At 41.0% G+C, this 15,923-nt stretch overlaps 1 protein-coding gene across 4 annotated transcripts in view; it reads left to right on the forward strand.

Annotated features, from left to right (window-relative positions):
• scaper (S-phase cyclin A-associated protein in the ER) overlaps positions 1 to 15,923 on the forward strand; it is a 55,010-nt gene that overhangs the window by 32,838 nt on the left and 6,249 nt on the right. For all 4 annotated transcript variants that reach the window (XM_061035350.1, XM_061035352.1, XM_061035351.1 and 1 more), the window contains 5 exons: positions 6,222 to 6,345; positions 7,986 to 8,212; positions 9,844 to 9,999; positions 12,303 to 12,537; positions 13,981 to 14,130. In XM_061035350.1, the coding sequence (XP_060891333.1) occupies positions 6,222 to 6,345; positions 7,986 to 8,212; positions 9,844 to 9,999; positions 12,303 to 12,537; positions 13,981 to 14,130 (892 nt within the window). The remainder of the gene's footprint in view (positions 1 to 6,221; positions 6,346 to 7,985; positions 8,213 to 9,843; positions 10,000 to 12,302; positions 12,538 to 13,980; positions 14,131 to 15,923) is intronic.

Here is a 15,923-nt window from a genome sequence, read left to right on the forward strand (position 1 = left end):
AAACACAAAAAGCACATGTGTCTCATCTATCATTTAGAGTGCGGAGTATTTTTGAGTTGTGGGTCTGGCGTTTGCATGCCCTGCCAGTAGATAACCTCAGAGAGGCCGCTGTACTCACTAGTGGGACTCTGTAATGGACTCGAATGGCCTTGCTCTCCCATTCATTAGCATTTACTGGTCTCTGAATCTCTGCTAATGGACGAATGCTTCTTATATTTATAAGGCTTTTAAAGGGCATCACATGTATATTGATTTTTGTTTTACTCTCTCGGTTCCTCAATCCTTGTAATCTGGTGGAATTTTTTCAGGCAGACTTCTGAACTGGAAGAAAAGTTATTATCTTACGTGGGGACTTCTTTGTACTCGGTGTTTGTTTGCTCATACAGGACATGCATATTAGTTCAAATAATACCTGCATGCTTTATGAAACATCTGACATGCTGTGTCGGAGGAAGGGAAATAAAGATGAGCCCTATTTTTCTATCTTACGCATACCAGGCCATTTAAACGCTGTGGTGAATTCTGAGTAATTATAAAAGAATGGGACGACATGGCTTTCTTTCAAATCTAAACCTCTAACACATGGTGAAATGTCATTCGCTGCGGAGAGAATAACACTCGATTAGCAGCAGTCACAGTTTGTCCATTGCCTAAAAGTTATTTAATTGCCTGGCTTCCCCAAACATAAGCCCGTTACAAGCACATCAGTCCACCTCTATGGAGACTTTAAATCTGACCGTATATATTGTATACAATAGCTCGTATAGTATAGATAGAAATGTTTTTAGAATGGACCATTAAAGATAAATGTAGTTCTATCTGTATTAAGCTCTGTTTTCATTAAAGTACTTTTTTTTTTAAAGTGAATCCCGGTGCAGAGTTGAATAGACACAACTTTGCTCAAATATATAGCACTTCCTTTTTTTTAGTTAAGTTTTGTAAACAACAACGCAGTCAGGAGAGGTCACACATTTTAACCTTGTAATGCAGCTCAGACAGGTCAGTGGTGACGAGATGCAACACAAGGACGCAGCCCGGCTGTCTACTTATCACTATCCGTCATCTGGATCGCTGTGTGGCCTAATGGGCCGATACGCAGACACTAGCCCCCGAGTGCGCTACATTATCTGTTTACAGTGATGCTGCCGTATTGATCACCTCCTCCCACCAGATAAGCTGAGTGATTTACAAAAAAGGCAGCTGCGGAGATGCTCTTGCCGTATCTCTCCCCGGGGAGGCTGATTCCATATTGTTACCATTACATTAATGAGCTAATTCCTTTGCGAGGCTCCGCTAATGTCCTGGTGTAACCCTGTGGTCACTAGAACTTCTAGATCAGGGTTTATGCAGCCACTGTTATTAACTTCACTGCAGAGACTATATCACATTACAGAGGGCCAAAGTTTTTTTTTGTGAACAAAATTAATTTCTTTACTGTGTTGGGCAGGAGTTTGATTTTTCTCAGATATTTACTAACAATATTTATATATATATATATCTCAATAGGAGAATAAAGCCAAAGGGGATTTTCAAACTGCTTCCATTGTTGTGCCCATTTGTGACAATAACCCATTTAAATAGTCATTTTTTTACAGAAAATATTATTTTAAAAATGACAAATCCATCCCTTATTTGTTGTACATTAAGTTTGTAGACCAATCAATTAACTGGCTGATTGTTAAAGCTCTATTTCTGATGCAAAATTAATCTAAAATTGTGACCGCAGATATTTTATTTAATTGGGAAAGTGCCCTTCATACCCGTCATATTTTCTAGTATAGATACCAGATGAATACATAATCACATTTCTGTATCTGAAGCTCTTTTCTTTAAAAAAAAAAATTAACCATTAAGTCCAAGTAAATATAAAGACCAGTTCTTGGATGTGTTTCAATAACAAGTGTGAATGAAAGAATCTTGCCGTCTATAAATATTACAGCATATTATCAGTAACACCAAAAGCCAGCTACACAGATGAATAGTATTCTTTTTCTCCTGTCCTCCAATAGAGGTCACTGAAGAGAGGAGCGAGAGAAAGGCTCATGAAATACTTGTGAATGGGCTCACAATTTGTGCTTTGAAAAAACAAGCAACAAAGAAGAGCAGAAGTGCTCATCTCTGATCGTTTGGGTTGTGAGAGTCTGATTCAGAAGCTTTTATTCTAATGTTTTCATCATTGTCAATTTAGACAATTTTTCATTGATTTAAAAAACGGACGCAGTAGTAGTCATGGAAGTCCAGCAGTTGATCCACAGAGAAGCATGAAGAAGCCGTTGGACATTGAGTGATAACCCAATTTGTATTTCTACCTCTGTCTCACATGACCTGGTGTATCCTGTGAAATCAGACCTGCTACCTGTGGTTTTATTTCAGGATGTTTTCCACCATTTGTGTTTGTGTGTGCGTGCATGCATTCATGCTCCTGTGCGTGATGGTGTGTGACGGCTCATCAGATTTCTTTCCCCTTCATACCTGGCCAGTGTGGCACGACAGCCAGAGTAGATGTCCTGGAAGCACTCAGGGTATCGGAGAGATCAACAGCAGAATCAAATTAAATGTCATTTAGATAGCAGTGAATGAAGGGATTGTTTGACAGCACAAGGAAACGGATTTGCTCCTCACCTTTTATTTTGGCTTAGGATTCTTTTTCTCCCCCTGAACACAAATTTACCCTGTTTAAGAGGCACGGACTCAACCTGATCTGGAAGTTGGTCGAATTTCTGCAGCGTTGCTCCAGTCAGGCTTGACTGGACGCATAGGAAACACAGTGAGAGGGCGAGAAATGTGAGCCTCAGGTTGAGGAGCGCAGATCTCAGGGTTGATAACTCGAGGCAGTGACAAAAAGCAGAAAGAGCTTTTTACTGGCCTGTTGTCCTGTTGTCAACTGAATTGAGAGTTGGCTATTCATCTCAATAAATGCACATGGTGAAAAGACTCTGCTTAGGAAACTTGTTAATGGGCGTCAGGTCTGATTCAACCTGGAGAGGCAATAAAGTCGGATGATTTCAATCATAGTAGGAATACTTTCTATTTGTGGTTGTTTATCTAAATCTTTGCTTACAATGCAGTTACATTTGATTATATATATACCTATTAAGCTCCCATCATTGTGCACAAACCTGATGGCCACCCAGGCAGAGCCCCAGAGGGATGCAGGGGAGCGATACAGGATCAGGTGTTCTCCGTCCCTCTACCTCTTGGCCTCATTTCTCTCTTGATCTAAATCTTTTTACAGCCAAATTAAAGCTGCCAGTGTAGCGGTGTAGATTCCATCGCTCATGCATTTCACTTTCCTTTTTAATCTGCGCTTTTTATCAGTGTTGGATCAAAATAATCAGTCTATAATTTAAACTTTATACTGGTAGTTTAGTGTCTCTATTTTCAAAGCAGGATTGGGTTAGCGTGGATCATGCAGTGGATTAGTGGTGGGAGAAGGAGGCTGTGGTTATTTTGGGAATGCTTAAAGCACAATGTAAAAACAACCCATAATAAGGTCGTAGGTGGAGGAATTCTGCCTGCTTAGATCTCTGGCACATATCAGTCCGCAGCAAGTTTTTGTGTAACATGAGACCGGTTGGCGTTGCACTTCACCAAACTGTTCCTTCAAATCTTTCACTGGAGCTGTCATTGAGGGGTATTGAGATAGTGAGATTCCCAGCGAGGGCGGAATATCAGGTGTCGTACTCATCAAGCTCAATTAGGTGGGAGGAAACCAAAGACAGATCACTGTGATGGTTCATTGTACCGGCTGGTGTAAGGGCATAACTCAAACATGTCTGTGACAGCCTCCTCATTTGTTCAGAGATGACCAAAGACAAGCCTGATTAGCTGCGTTACAAAGCAATCCCATGCTCATTACATGAGCAGTTGAGTGAGTCAATTGTGACGCCAGAGGGGCGGATCTGTCTTTTCAGAAGTGATGTGATTTAATTAGAATAATATGCTTGTCAGGTAATGTCACGCCTTGAATTTAATGTTTAAAGACCAAGCCATGACTTGTTTGTAATTCCTTTGTTAAATTATTTGTCATGTTAGGAAAAGAATCTTACCTTTTTTTTTCTTGATTTAAAAAGCTTAATTTAAGGCAGCCTGTAAATAATCGTGAAACAAAAACAACACCAGCATTATCTCTCAAATATACATACATTTGGGGCTCTGGTGACGCAGTGGTTAGTGCGCGCGTATGGAGGCTGCAGTCCTCCGAGCGGGCGGCCCGGGTTCGAATTCCACCTGTGGCTCCTTTCCCGCATGTCATTCCCACACTCGCTCTCTCCCTGATTTCCAACTCTATACACTATCCTATCTCTCCATTAAAGAAACAAAAAGCCCAAAAATAAATCTTAAAAAAAAAAAATATATATATATACACACATACATTTCAGTTGAAAGTAACGGTCTTAAAAATCATCACTTCATATATCAAACAAGCTTCATTTGAAATATTGAAAAAGGGTTTTTCTGCTACTTTCAAGAGCACCAGGTTAGATTCCAAATCATGCATTTTCTCTGAAGTCCACTGATCTAAAACAATCTTTTCCAAATCGGAGATCCCTCTTGAATGAAATATCAAATATTCATATTCAACCATATTGTACATGGTTTAGGACTTGCATGCCGGCATTCCAGCCAGGATTGAAACCATTATAAAAGAACCAGTGGCAATCTTCTCAGGTGTACTTTCTACACATTTCCATAACAAACATTGGGCGGGAGAAGAGCACCAAATCCAAGTTGTCGTAGTTGTAACCTGAACATTACCATTAACCAAGATGAACTTTATCCGGCTGTTGTGAAACCGCTCTCTGACAGTAATCAAGTCAGTCCCGCTTAGTCATTTATCTCTGATAGGTCATATGATATCCCTCCTATTGTGCACTTTGTGATCGAAAATACCAGGAAAGTGACTTAAGGCATCTGAAATAACTCCTTCAGATCGGAGGAATGTACGAGGCAGCTACCACAGCTTAAATTTCGTTAGCTGTGTGAAGCATGAAGTTATTCACCAGTGTTGAGGAAAAAAGTAGTTGAGTTGTCATTTTGGTATTTACTTCGAAGCTGGTTTTGTCCCGTGTTCAGTAAAGAATCAAGGCAAGGCTACACACAGCACAGTTTGGATGGGATCTCATGTTACACAGACTGCTATATCAGTGCACTTAACTTTTTATGCAGTCGCTATGCTTTAATAAAATTACTGTCCATATAGCTGCCATATAGGACATTAACTGTCAAAAAAAAAAAAAAAAAAAAAAAAAGCTTTGCTCTGTTATTGTTTTTAGGTGGACGGAAGTGGGCTTTGATGTTAGATTTGGACACTATCCGATCACTCAAAATAAAGTGCTTCTCACATTAACACCACATTCCATGTCTGACAGCTGAACTCTGCAATGTCAATAATGATGCAGCGAGATGACTGGTTGAGCCAATGCAGAGCGAAGAATAGAGGAAGTTATTGACAGACTTGGGGCTTGCCTCAACCTAATCTATTTTCCTTCCCTTTGCCAGCGTGGTCTGACCGAAAACGTACAGCAGATGTGAAGGTTTTGGTAGATATCAAAATGTTTACCACTTGAAATAAACATGGCCTACTTTAGGTGCTGGAGAGGCAGATTCCTTTCTTGCAGCGAGCAGATAGGACACGCCATTCCGCCAATGGCTAAAATATACAGTTGTCAGAAAATATTAACTGATGAAATGAGGCTGAGGGGGAGTAGCAGTCACAGCAGAACGATTGGTCAGTTATCTGCAGCATTAATCTTCTCTGGGGCTTGTTTTAGGAGCAGACATAATACAGAGGCATGCTTACTGGCTCAGCTCTGGCTGCTGTGAGGAGCTGCTGAGAGGAAAAGTTTTATCTCTCCGTTGGAAATGCTGCACCATCTCAAGCCAAGATGGGACAGAGATTGCGCTCAGCTCCTCTGAAGGTGGCTCTGAAGGGAGTATCTGCATAAGTAGCTGATATGAGTGTTTTTATTCCTCAAATCTGCTTCCTTACTCACACTGTCAGTGCGATATGCTTTTGACACGTGAAGACAAACTACATCCTTAAAGAACTACAAATACAGAAGAGTATGTTTGGTTTCCTGATGGCTGCAGATAGTCTTGTAAATGCCCAGAAGACCTAGAAGAATCATTTTTTAACTCACTCGGGGGAAAGGGAGGGTCTGACTTGTGGTGTTTTAATTCATTGTAAATTATTATTTTTTCTCATCTTCCTGTGTTAGATCCCTCTGTGCTGCTGTAAATATCTACTACCTGGCGTGTTCCTGCTGCCCCCTCAACTGCTCCTATGTGCTGTTTAGCAACAAGATAGCACTCCTCATGGACCTGCTGCTGCATCAGCTAACAGTAAGTATATGATTCACAGTACACGGCCAAGGCATGCTTTGACACAACAAACAAAACGCTTGATGCATTAGGTTAAATTCTTTCTTTCAGTTCCTTTAAGATACAATAAATATACAGAAGGGAAATGTAAAGCTATTCAAAGCGTGATCAAAGCATTTCTAACCCACTGTTTAATTGGACGCTCCCTGTTTTCTTAACAATAAGTTGTTGGTATACTTTGCTTTGACCACTGTGAAAACTGTGCCTGTTTGCAGGTGTCAGTTCTTGCCACAATGTTAATGAAAGACAGACAAAGACACAAGCCAATGAGAAACAAACCCTTGCCCAAACCTCTCTATGGATGCCTCCAGACTAGGGGAATGTGAGAGCGTAGTCAGGCAGGCTGTATTGCGGCGACATGTCAGCCCATATCCTTCAGCACTCTGTAAGAAGGACTGTAAACATCAGCCCACTCAAAACATCTAACGGTGGCGGCGCGCTGGGGGCCGCCTACACTCCCAGGCAACACAGACAGGACAAGTCACAGGCACAGGGCTGTGGTGCATGCATGAACTCTACTGGGGCTTCCTTCTCCTGTGCCGAGTTCCAATCCAGAGCAGTCATATTTCCTGAGGGCACGCAGTGAGAGGCTAGCGCGTATGCTTCAGTTTATATAAAACATATCCCAGCAGCTGCTCTGCTGACTGACATATCCAGCGGCTCTGCAGGAGACAAACTAACCGGTCTCCATTTGTTCAACGCAGATCAAGAAATTAGGCGCAAAACACACAAAGGCGCCTATATACACCCTGCTCAAATGATTTGATTACGACTAATTCTATGTTTACAATTTTTTCCGTTTTTTTTTTTTTTTTTTAAATTGTTGTCTTTTTCATCAGCCAATGTTTCTGGTATGTGTGAGCGACAGAGGAAAGCGGTGGGGGTTGCACTGCCATATGAGCATGTACCCTTTTAATTAGATTTGTGGAGAATGTCGGCGGATTTACCTTTTGCTGTCAGCAACCACCCAAACCATTAGACCAAATGAGAAGGTTTTGTCTGTGCAAGGTTCTCCACTTTGCACAGTAGCAATACACTATTAGCCTGGACCTCTGTTTGTATGTGTGTTAGTTTGTCTAAAAATATAAACAAGAAGAAAAACTCATAGGACTACAATTTATTATTTCTTTTTTTACAGCCTTTTTAATTGGGCTTCCTTATTGTTAGCCGCTATCTCTTTAGTAAATCCCTACTGGTTTAAGTTTGCTTTCTGGTCATTTCTTTGGCTGAGGAAATCTACTTTTTGTTGTAGCTGAACAACTCACAGCGATGTATAACACTTATTTGTGGCCTAAAGCTGGAGAGTTTAAACTCATTGAAACTGTGTAATTTACCAATAATGCAACGAAAGGCCCTGTGCTAAACAAAAACACGACATAAAATGTTAGCATCTGTGTTAATGTAAAGCTATAAACGTGCATGACTCGTCATCTGTTTCTTTTTCCACACTGTGTAGATATTGGGTCTAATGGTTTTGGATGCTCCCTTTCTAAAGCAGCCGGTTAGCATTGGGCTTTATATGAAAAGGGGTTTATTTATTGCTCTATATGTTGGTAGGCTGAATCCTATAAATTAATCATTATGTTCTTACATTCTTGCAGCTATATGTTCCAGAAGAGGATAAATCCATTTGTGGCCGTAGTTTGAACAAACAAGTCTTTGAGGGTCTAACCACCGGTCTGCTGCAGACCATTGCTACCATCCTGGGATCTCTGTGGCCACATATCCCAGAGTCTGGACAAAACGAAAAGTGGATTTCCTCCCCAGATGCCAAGGTCAAGAGCTCTGCCACTGAGTCCTTCAACACTCGCACACAAGACCTCATCAGGTATTTTCTTTTTTAATGCTCTGTACTACTCTCACACTGCTCCTTCTCCCCCTACACAGCAGCACCTCTTTTCCTCATCTCCTGACCTTTTTACCTCCTTTAGTACATCCCCCCCTTCACTCCTCTTGACTGGGTTGAGAGTTGGTCAACCCCTGATTTCCTCAACAGCGTGCTTTATGTAAAGACCAGGCTGACAACTTGTCAGATTTCTTGGAAATGATCCAACTGGTGTTAAGTTAGAGCAGAGGTAGTGTGAGAATGAGTTTGTATTCTGGCGTCTTTCCAGCTTGATTTTTTTTTTTTTCCACACGTTCAGCAATATATTTCAAGTGAAAAAATTAAAAGCAGCATAAACAAAGAAATCCTTCCAAAGCTTTGAAAGGTCTTTTTTTGAACCTGGGCGTTTTAGCCAGCCATGTTGGTCTGGGCAGAAGGAGTCAGGGCTGTGTTGGAGAAATGTTGACCATGAGGAAAGGCAGGCCCGCCCTGATGAAGCTTTGTGGAAGAGTGGAGCCTTTCCTACAAGCAATGATTCATCTGGACGGAGCAGCTACACAGGCCTACCACTCTCATCTACTGACCTAGTCGTAACCCAGGAGACAGGGGAGGGCCTGAGAAAAATGGTGTCGTCCAGACCCGTAATCCCAAGTACCAGCACAAGATTTACCTCAGCTGCCTTATATAATATATATGCTAGTGAGGAAGGACAAAAGATCAAAACCGTTTTACATTTAGTTTCACTTTTCCACAATGCAAACCAATATTCTGTAAGGAAAGGAGATCACAATATGCTCATTACCGGTTTCTCCATTTAGTTTTCAGCGCTTTTAGACCCCCATCACGTCATACATGTTTTCAGTTCATGCTCATTTGATGAGACACATCAAGTGGCAAGTACGACCACCAAGCAGGTTGTCAAACTGAGAGCAGGCATTGAACAGAGAGCAGGCAATGTGAGGAAAGATCCTTTCGTCCGAAGTAAAGCTGGGGAAGAGGATCAAGTCAAAACAATGAGATTTGGTTCAAGTGTCAGATGACCTGCAGTGGAGGCTGAGAACGGTCATAATCACCTGCTCACCCCGGTGAGTGACAGTTCCAACAATATAAGGCATGTGAAAGATGCAAAGAGCCGTGGAAGTGATAAGAGGAGGGACCCACGGCCTCAGAGTGACCACATCAGCTACTCCAAAGCCTTGATTGGCAGCTATAGTGCTCTATAGATTTCCGTAAGCTGTTGGTGCCTGAGCTGAGCTTGAGGGTCCAGGCATAGCAGGGTTTTTTGGAACGTAGCCTCAGGTCAGGGGACTGTCAAAGGGCCCAGAGCCGGGCTGGCAGAGGGACCACAGCAGCCCTCTAATGACACTATTAGCAGTGATTTGTGGCTGAAAGAGTACAGGGAACATGATCATGAGACCTGTCATTGGCAAAGACAAATTGGAGATATCACAGTAATAGCAGGGGGTGGAAGGCTTAGGTGAGGTGTCCGCTTTCAGCTGTGGAAGTTTGCACAGTAAAGGTCTTTGTCTGCCTGTGTGAGACACGTTTTTTTTTCTTTTTTTAAGGAAGTATATTTTAGGAAAAATGGCTATTAACCACATCATGTCTTTTCTCTCTTTGTGTGTTTCCTCCAGCTACGTAGTAAACATGGGTTTGATCCACAAGCTGTACGGCTGCTTCTTGTCGGTCCAGGGCCCCGTAGACGAGCATCCGAAGATGTCTGCGTTCCTCCATCAAGCCTCCACTCTGCTGCACAGCATGTGCAAGCTGTGTTTTGTAGTAACCGGACGGTGGGCATGTTTTTTTTACTATGTTGCACACCTTAAACTTGCCTGTGATCTCTTGATCCTTTTCTGACACACACACACACACACACACACAAACCTTTCTCTGTGCATTTAACAACACAGACTGACCGTCACAAGGATCCATAAAAAAAACAAACGCTCACGGTTTCTCAAATGAAAGACTATGGTCCCTCTCCAATCAGCCAGCAGGTAGTTTCCTCCAGCCAGCCAGCAGGCTAAGCTGTCCTTACTGCACATAGAGATAGGCATCTACTTGACCCAGCGCTCTGTCACTCACCATAAACCTTAGCCTGCAGCGCAGGGGAGCCCACCCACGTGTGCTACAGTGACCTCCACACAGAGAGGTTCAGTGGCGCCGCTGACAGAGGCTAAGCACACAGTGACACCGAGGGACACAATTCCTCACTTAAGAGGAAAAGAAATGCTGACCATGGCTTTAGGGCCAGAAATACTTTGATGTTGTGCCTTTGAACCGCTTGATCCAGGTATCCATCGTGCCAATTAACTTTTCTTCTAGAAAAAAAAATCCCACCACCTGGAAGTATATTACTACAAAATCTTGCCATTGCATTTTTCTCGTTGCCAAGCGTGCTACTGTACCCAGTCAGCTTCAAGGTGCTGCAGTAACAATGACCATCAGTGTCAAAATGAAACAGTAGCAGCAGCTTCAGAAGGTCCGTGTTTGTCACTGGATAAAAGCACCACACTTTGCAGGATACATGAGACGTGCAAGCTTTTTTGTCTCTCTTCTTTTTTTTTTTTTTTACTAATATTCTCTGTGTGTCATTTCTAAATGAATGCTCTGTGGGCTTGTAGAAAATTTTGGCCATGCCAGTTGCTGTGTCAGGGGATTAGAGTGGCATTAGAAGCTATGTTCTTGCCTAGCAGCATATTTCACACAGAGCCTGTTGGCTAACATCAAGTATCAGCATGCACTGTAAGATCTATCCAGAGGTCACACACCCTCCATTCTACATTGCTGCAAATCATGGCTGCTGCTGCTGCTGCTGCAGTCTTGAATTATCTGTCTACACTAGCCAAAGGCTTTCGAGCGAGCCTTCTGCAGTGCATCTGAAAATAATTGGTAAGCTTGTTGTATTCATTACTTTCCTTTTAATAGCACAACAAGGTGTTGTTGTTAAATAATGCAGTAGTGTTAAGTATTTGGTCCAATTTACCCTGCCTGAGATCACATAATAAAGATCACATAATACTAATGATGTAGTAGCATAAAGCTCCTGCACCATAGCAAAACAAGACATTTTTACCATTCAAATAGTCTTAGGTAAAGACATTTGTATAATCATCCTTTCACTGAACATCACATCCAACTGCAAAGCCAGGGATAATTATTTTTGGAACGTGAAGGCACCAATAGGGTGGCATTTTGTTGGAGCCTCACAAACATATGCATTTGAATCCTCTCATGCAAACCTTTATTAAATGTGCCAGAACAGTCAACACCTTGTCAAGTGGTTCAGTAAAACCTGCCAGCTTGAGGTCGCTGCCTTTAGTTTCAAGTCCTGGCATTACTATGTTAAGGAGGAACAGATCCGAGATCTTGGAGGTTTTGCAACCAAACTGGCCGCATTGAGTTGTACTTGTTCAGTCAAAAAGTCAAACAAAGGGAGGTTAATGCTTGCCAAAATGATGTTGGTATGTTCCATTAATGATTATTAACCCTGGGAAGAGCAGATCAGATCAGCATGTCAATTTTCGTGTGTGTGTGTGCGTGTGTGTGTGTGTAGACATTTGTGTGAGTGTGTGTATCTAGAACATTTCTCCTTATCATGCAGATAATCATCTAAACATGGCACTTATTGAACTATTAAGTTCAATAAGTGCCATGAACTATTTGTTTTACCTTCTATCTTTTTAAGGGAAAAAATATTATATTGCGTCTCTGAGACTTATTTTTTTTATATAACAAAATACATTTATAAAATTTATAAATCAATCAATCAATATATAACTCTTTCAGCAAGCATCACAGCTTTTTCAAGTCACTTATGAGGATATTCCATAGACTGAATATAACAGTATAACTTGTATCTAGTCTATGGGATATTCACAATCATCCCTGTATCAGAAATTGAAAGTGTTTTTTTCTCCAAATCTGCATAAAAAAATCATCCTTCTCGTATACAGCAGCACAAGGCAGAAAGAAAATACCCCAGATATATGTAGTGTCTGTTTGTATCATATCTTGTTTGTTTGTTAAAGTCCACTCACATACCTTCTCTTTGGTTTCATTTACCACATGTTCTCCCTTTCCTCCTCTCCAGTGCTCCCAGTATATTTGACAATAAACGCCAGGACCCGTCTGGACTGACGGCCCTGCTGCAGTCCACAGACCTGGTGGGAGTTGTGCACACCCTGTATTGTATCCTGCTGCACAGTTTTGCACCAGAGTCTTCTTCCCAGAGTCAGGAGCCCTACGGCCCCGGGGTCATCCAGGTGGCTTTGCAAGGCATCCGCTTCCTCAACAATTTTGCTCTCCTTGACCTCTCCGCCTTCCAGGTATTTATATAAAATCTAAAATATATTCTGTTTTTCATTCTCCACTTATTAAAAAAGATCTTAGATCTCTAGACTTTATCTAAGTTTTTGAGCCAGTTGTCTGTATTAGACTTAAAAATATGTATTTGTTGAAGTTATTTTTACTACACAGCAACTTCTTAACGATATTTTAATAAACATCTGAGTTAAAAATATAAAATACTTGTCCTGTAAAAACAAACATCAGGCTTACATAAATACGTCTTAAGATACAAATGATCCTAACTGGATTTATTAAACCTGTATTGATGATCAGACTGATGTGGATTCCTTTGTTTAGAGCCATTAGAAGATGAGTAACTCTCCTCAGGACAAAGCTGACCTTTGGACATGAGCACGGGTGCCCTTTGACCCTAGGGCAGTTGTTGGGGTTGACAAGAGCCCGATGGGTCAGCAGTTAGGATGGAGCGCGTGTCATTAGCACTATGTGCGGCGCTGTACATTAAGAAGAGGGGGCAACAGCTTAACTGAGCAAAGTCACCACATAGACTGAAAGGCACGAGAGGCAGCAAGCCGTTAATTATTTTAATGTCTTTGGGTAATTACTTTGAAGCTGCTTCCTCTCACTGACCCGCCACATTCAGGCAACTCGGAACAGCTGGAAATCAAAGTGTTTCACTGCCCGGGTTTTATGAACAGTTTAAATAATGTTTTTTTTTCCAGGGTTGTAATCACCTTGTGTTTCACATTACCTCATAGCACAGGCTGATATGTGCTGCAGCGGCAGGATGATCACAATTCAGGCTGTTAACTCACTCTGCTGTAGCTGCAATACCCAAGAATGAATATCAAAGGGTTCAATGAAATTCATGTGAAAAAGAAAAAAATTCTTTCCAGAATCCTTGAGTCTTGGAAATAAATGTTAAAAGAGAGCACAAGTTTATATTTGTAATCCATGACTGCTGTTTCCTCTTTCCAATATGTTTTCCTGTTTGCCTTTCCAAACAGCAAGTTGATTTTTTAGAATCTTAATTATCCATCTTATGAAATAATCTAATTTGTTAACAACTGCTTACACTGATCGGTGAGTTTTAAAACTAGTGAGTCTTGCAAACAGCCTCATGCTTCTCAGATATTGTGCTATGCATGTTTCAGTGCTAACACACCCAAACTTGCCGTGGAGTAGTGATGATCTTTTGGTGCTCGGTCACACTGACATGTTTAACAAACACTGTCTGCGAGCCGCTCCGAGCATCTAATGTCTAAGTGGGATCTGGGTGTTTTATTGTGGGACCCTGCTTGAGTTGCTTATACTCTTACACAGTATATCCTCCCTCCAGCCAAACATGTAACCTTTTATTACTTTTGTGTTATTGAATTAAGCTCTTTGTAATCACAATCAAAGACAATTTATGCTTCATTTACTGTAAAACATGCTCGTGTGTTTTGTCTGTGACCTGCCAGTGTGTCCTAGGAGCTGAAGGCCTGTCTCTAGCTTTCCGACACATCGTCAGCTCTCTGCTCTGGTACTGTACCCAGCATTCCTCCGATGAGCTGCTGCACGAAGTCATCATCTGTGTGGGCTACTTCACTGTTAACCACCCTGACAACCAGGTAAACCAGCTGCAATCTGCACTGACTATACACACTATTCACCTGATTGTTCTCAGTTTAGCAAAAATAACTACTCTGAAAATGAAGATATTAATATGCAAACGTATTTGTTGTTATAATAAGAGCTGCAGCTAAACTTTTAGTTTTTTTGTATTTTTTGTCATTTGTTTAATTCTTTACTATAAAGAAGAAAAATAAGGTAAATTCCCATATTTCAAATATCAAAATAATTCAATCTTTTTTTTAATTTAAAGTAAATGTTTATACATAATCCGAAATTATCTGAGAAATATTCAGAAAGCTGGTATGAACAAATTATAAGTATATAAAAAGACTTTGGTTAAAAATGGTGAAAGATACTGTTTTCAATTCCTAAATATTAAAGCTGATGATTGACTGACAGTTTTGAACACAGCTGTCAAATGTGCTATCGTTCATGAAAAGAAACATGTATGATCTTTAGATTGGAGAAATTAATCAAACTACGACATTAAAATACATATTTAAAGCATTTCTGTTAGCTATGTATCCATTTATCTACTTACCTTTTGAAAACAATAAATAAATTGTGATGGATCCATTTCATGTTAATCAACTTTTAGTTTAATTGTGTCTGCACAAGTTCCATGAAATGCTTCAGTTGTGAGAAGCTGTCTGCTGAGCACGGTAACATCATACCACTATTGTTGTGTTCATGTATTATTAGGCAGAAAAAGGGTGTAGTTTTGTAATTGTAACAAAAAGCACCTGTTTAAAGATTCATGCCTTGGCACCTTCCTGCTTTCAGTCTGTGTGTTGTCTTGTTTCCCTCTGAGCTACTCTTTGTTCCCTCCTGGTAAAGCAGAGCAGCGTGCCGGACGGCTGCTACAAATACTTAATGGCGTTCTATGAAAGTGAACAGGATGTGATGGAGCAGACCTGGCTGCTGTGTAATTGGCTGTCATGCGTGGCCCGTCTACCGGGCCCCTGATTAGCCACGCTACAGTTGGCTGGTCTTCGATTATGTTAAGCTTGACCCACGCAGACAGGAGCCACAACTTCAATCTCAAACGTGTGATAGGTCATTTATGCCTGCCCCGTTACAGTCAGAAGGATTTATAGGCTGATAACTGATTCTAATTTACCTTTCTTTTTTTTTTTACTTTTAATTAAAGGGTCTTCCTTTAGCGGTTTCCTTTGCTTTCAGCTCCAACCAATTTAATTATTCTGATGTACAGAATTAGCATTTGTTAGTAATTGTAGATCCAATTAGCATATTATATTGAATAGTTGAATTACAGCTGATGATTAAATTAAGTGGGTGAGAAATTATTCCTCTTTGTACATTGGCAAAGATAGAATCAGAGCAACCGTGCTCGACTGTGTTTACTAGGAGAAAAAACAAATGCTTGTGTTAATTTGATGCAAAATCCATCATTCCTTCATAGCCAGGGTACTGCCAGTTAAATACATTTGAGGAAAAAAAACAACAAAAATTCCTCTTGCATTGCTTTTGAGTTTAAATGTAGTTTTGAAGAACTTTAAAGTGTAGATTATTGGGAAATAAGATCCCGCACGACATCGACGCAGAGTGGATTTTTTGCAAGTGGTCTGATTCCTGGAATGCATCCATTCAGCTCTGCACCGAGATGGATGGCGTTAAGGAGAATATTTAGAGCAGCTTGAGCTTTTCTCAAGCTAATGTAAGCATTGGCAGGACACAAAAGCGGCCCGACCCGGGGCATATGTGGTCGCCGAAGGACTGCTGATTCACTGTCGGCACACCGGCTTTTGTTTATATATATATATGTGCT

Source organism: Labrus mixtus, chromosome 4 (genome assembly GCF_963584025.1).
Source record: "Labrus mixtus chromosome 4, fLabMix1.1, whole genome shotgun sequence".
NCBI lineage: Eukaryota > Metazoa > Chordata > Actinopteri > Labriformes > Labridae > Labrus > Labrus mixtus.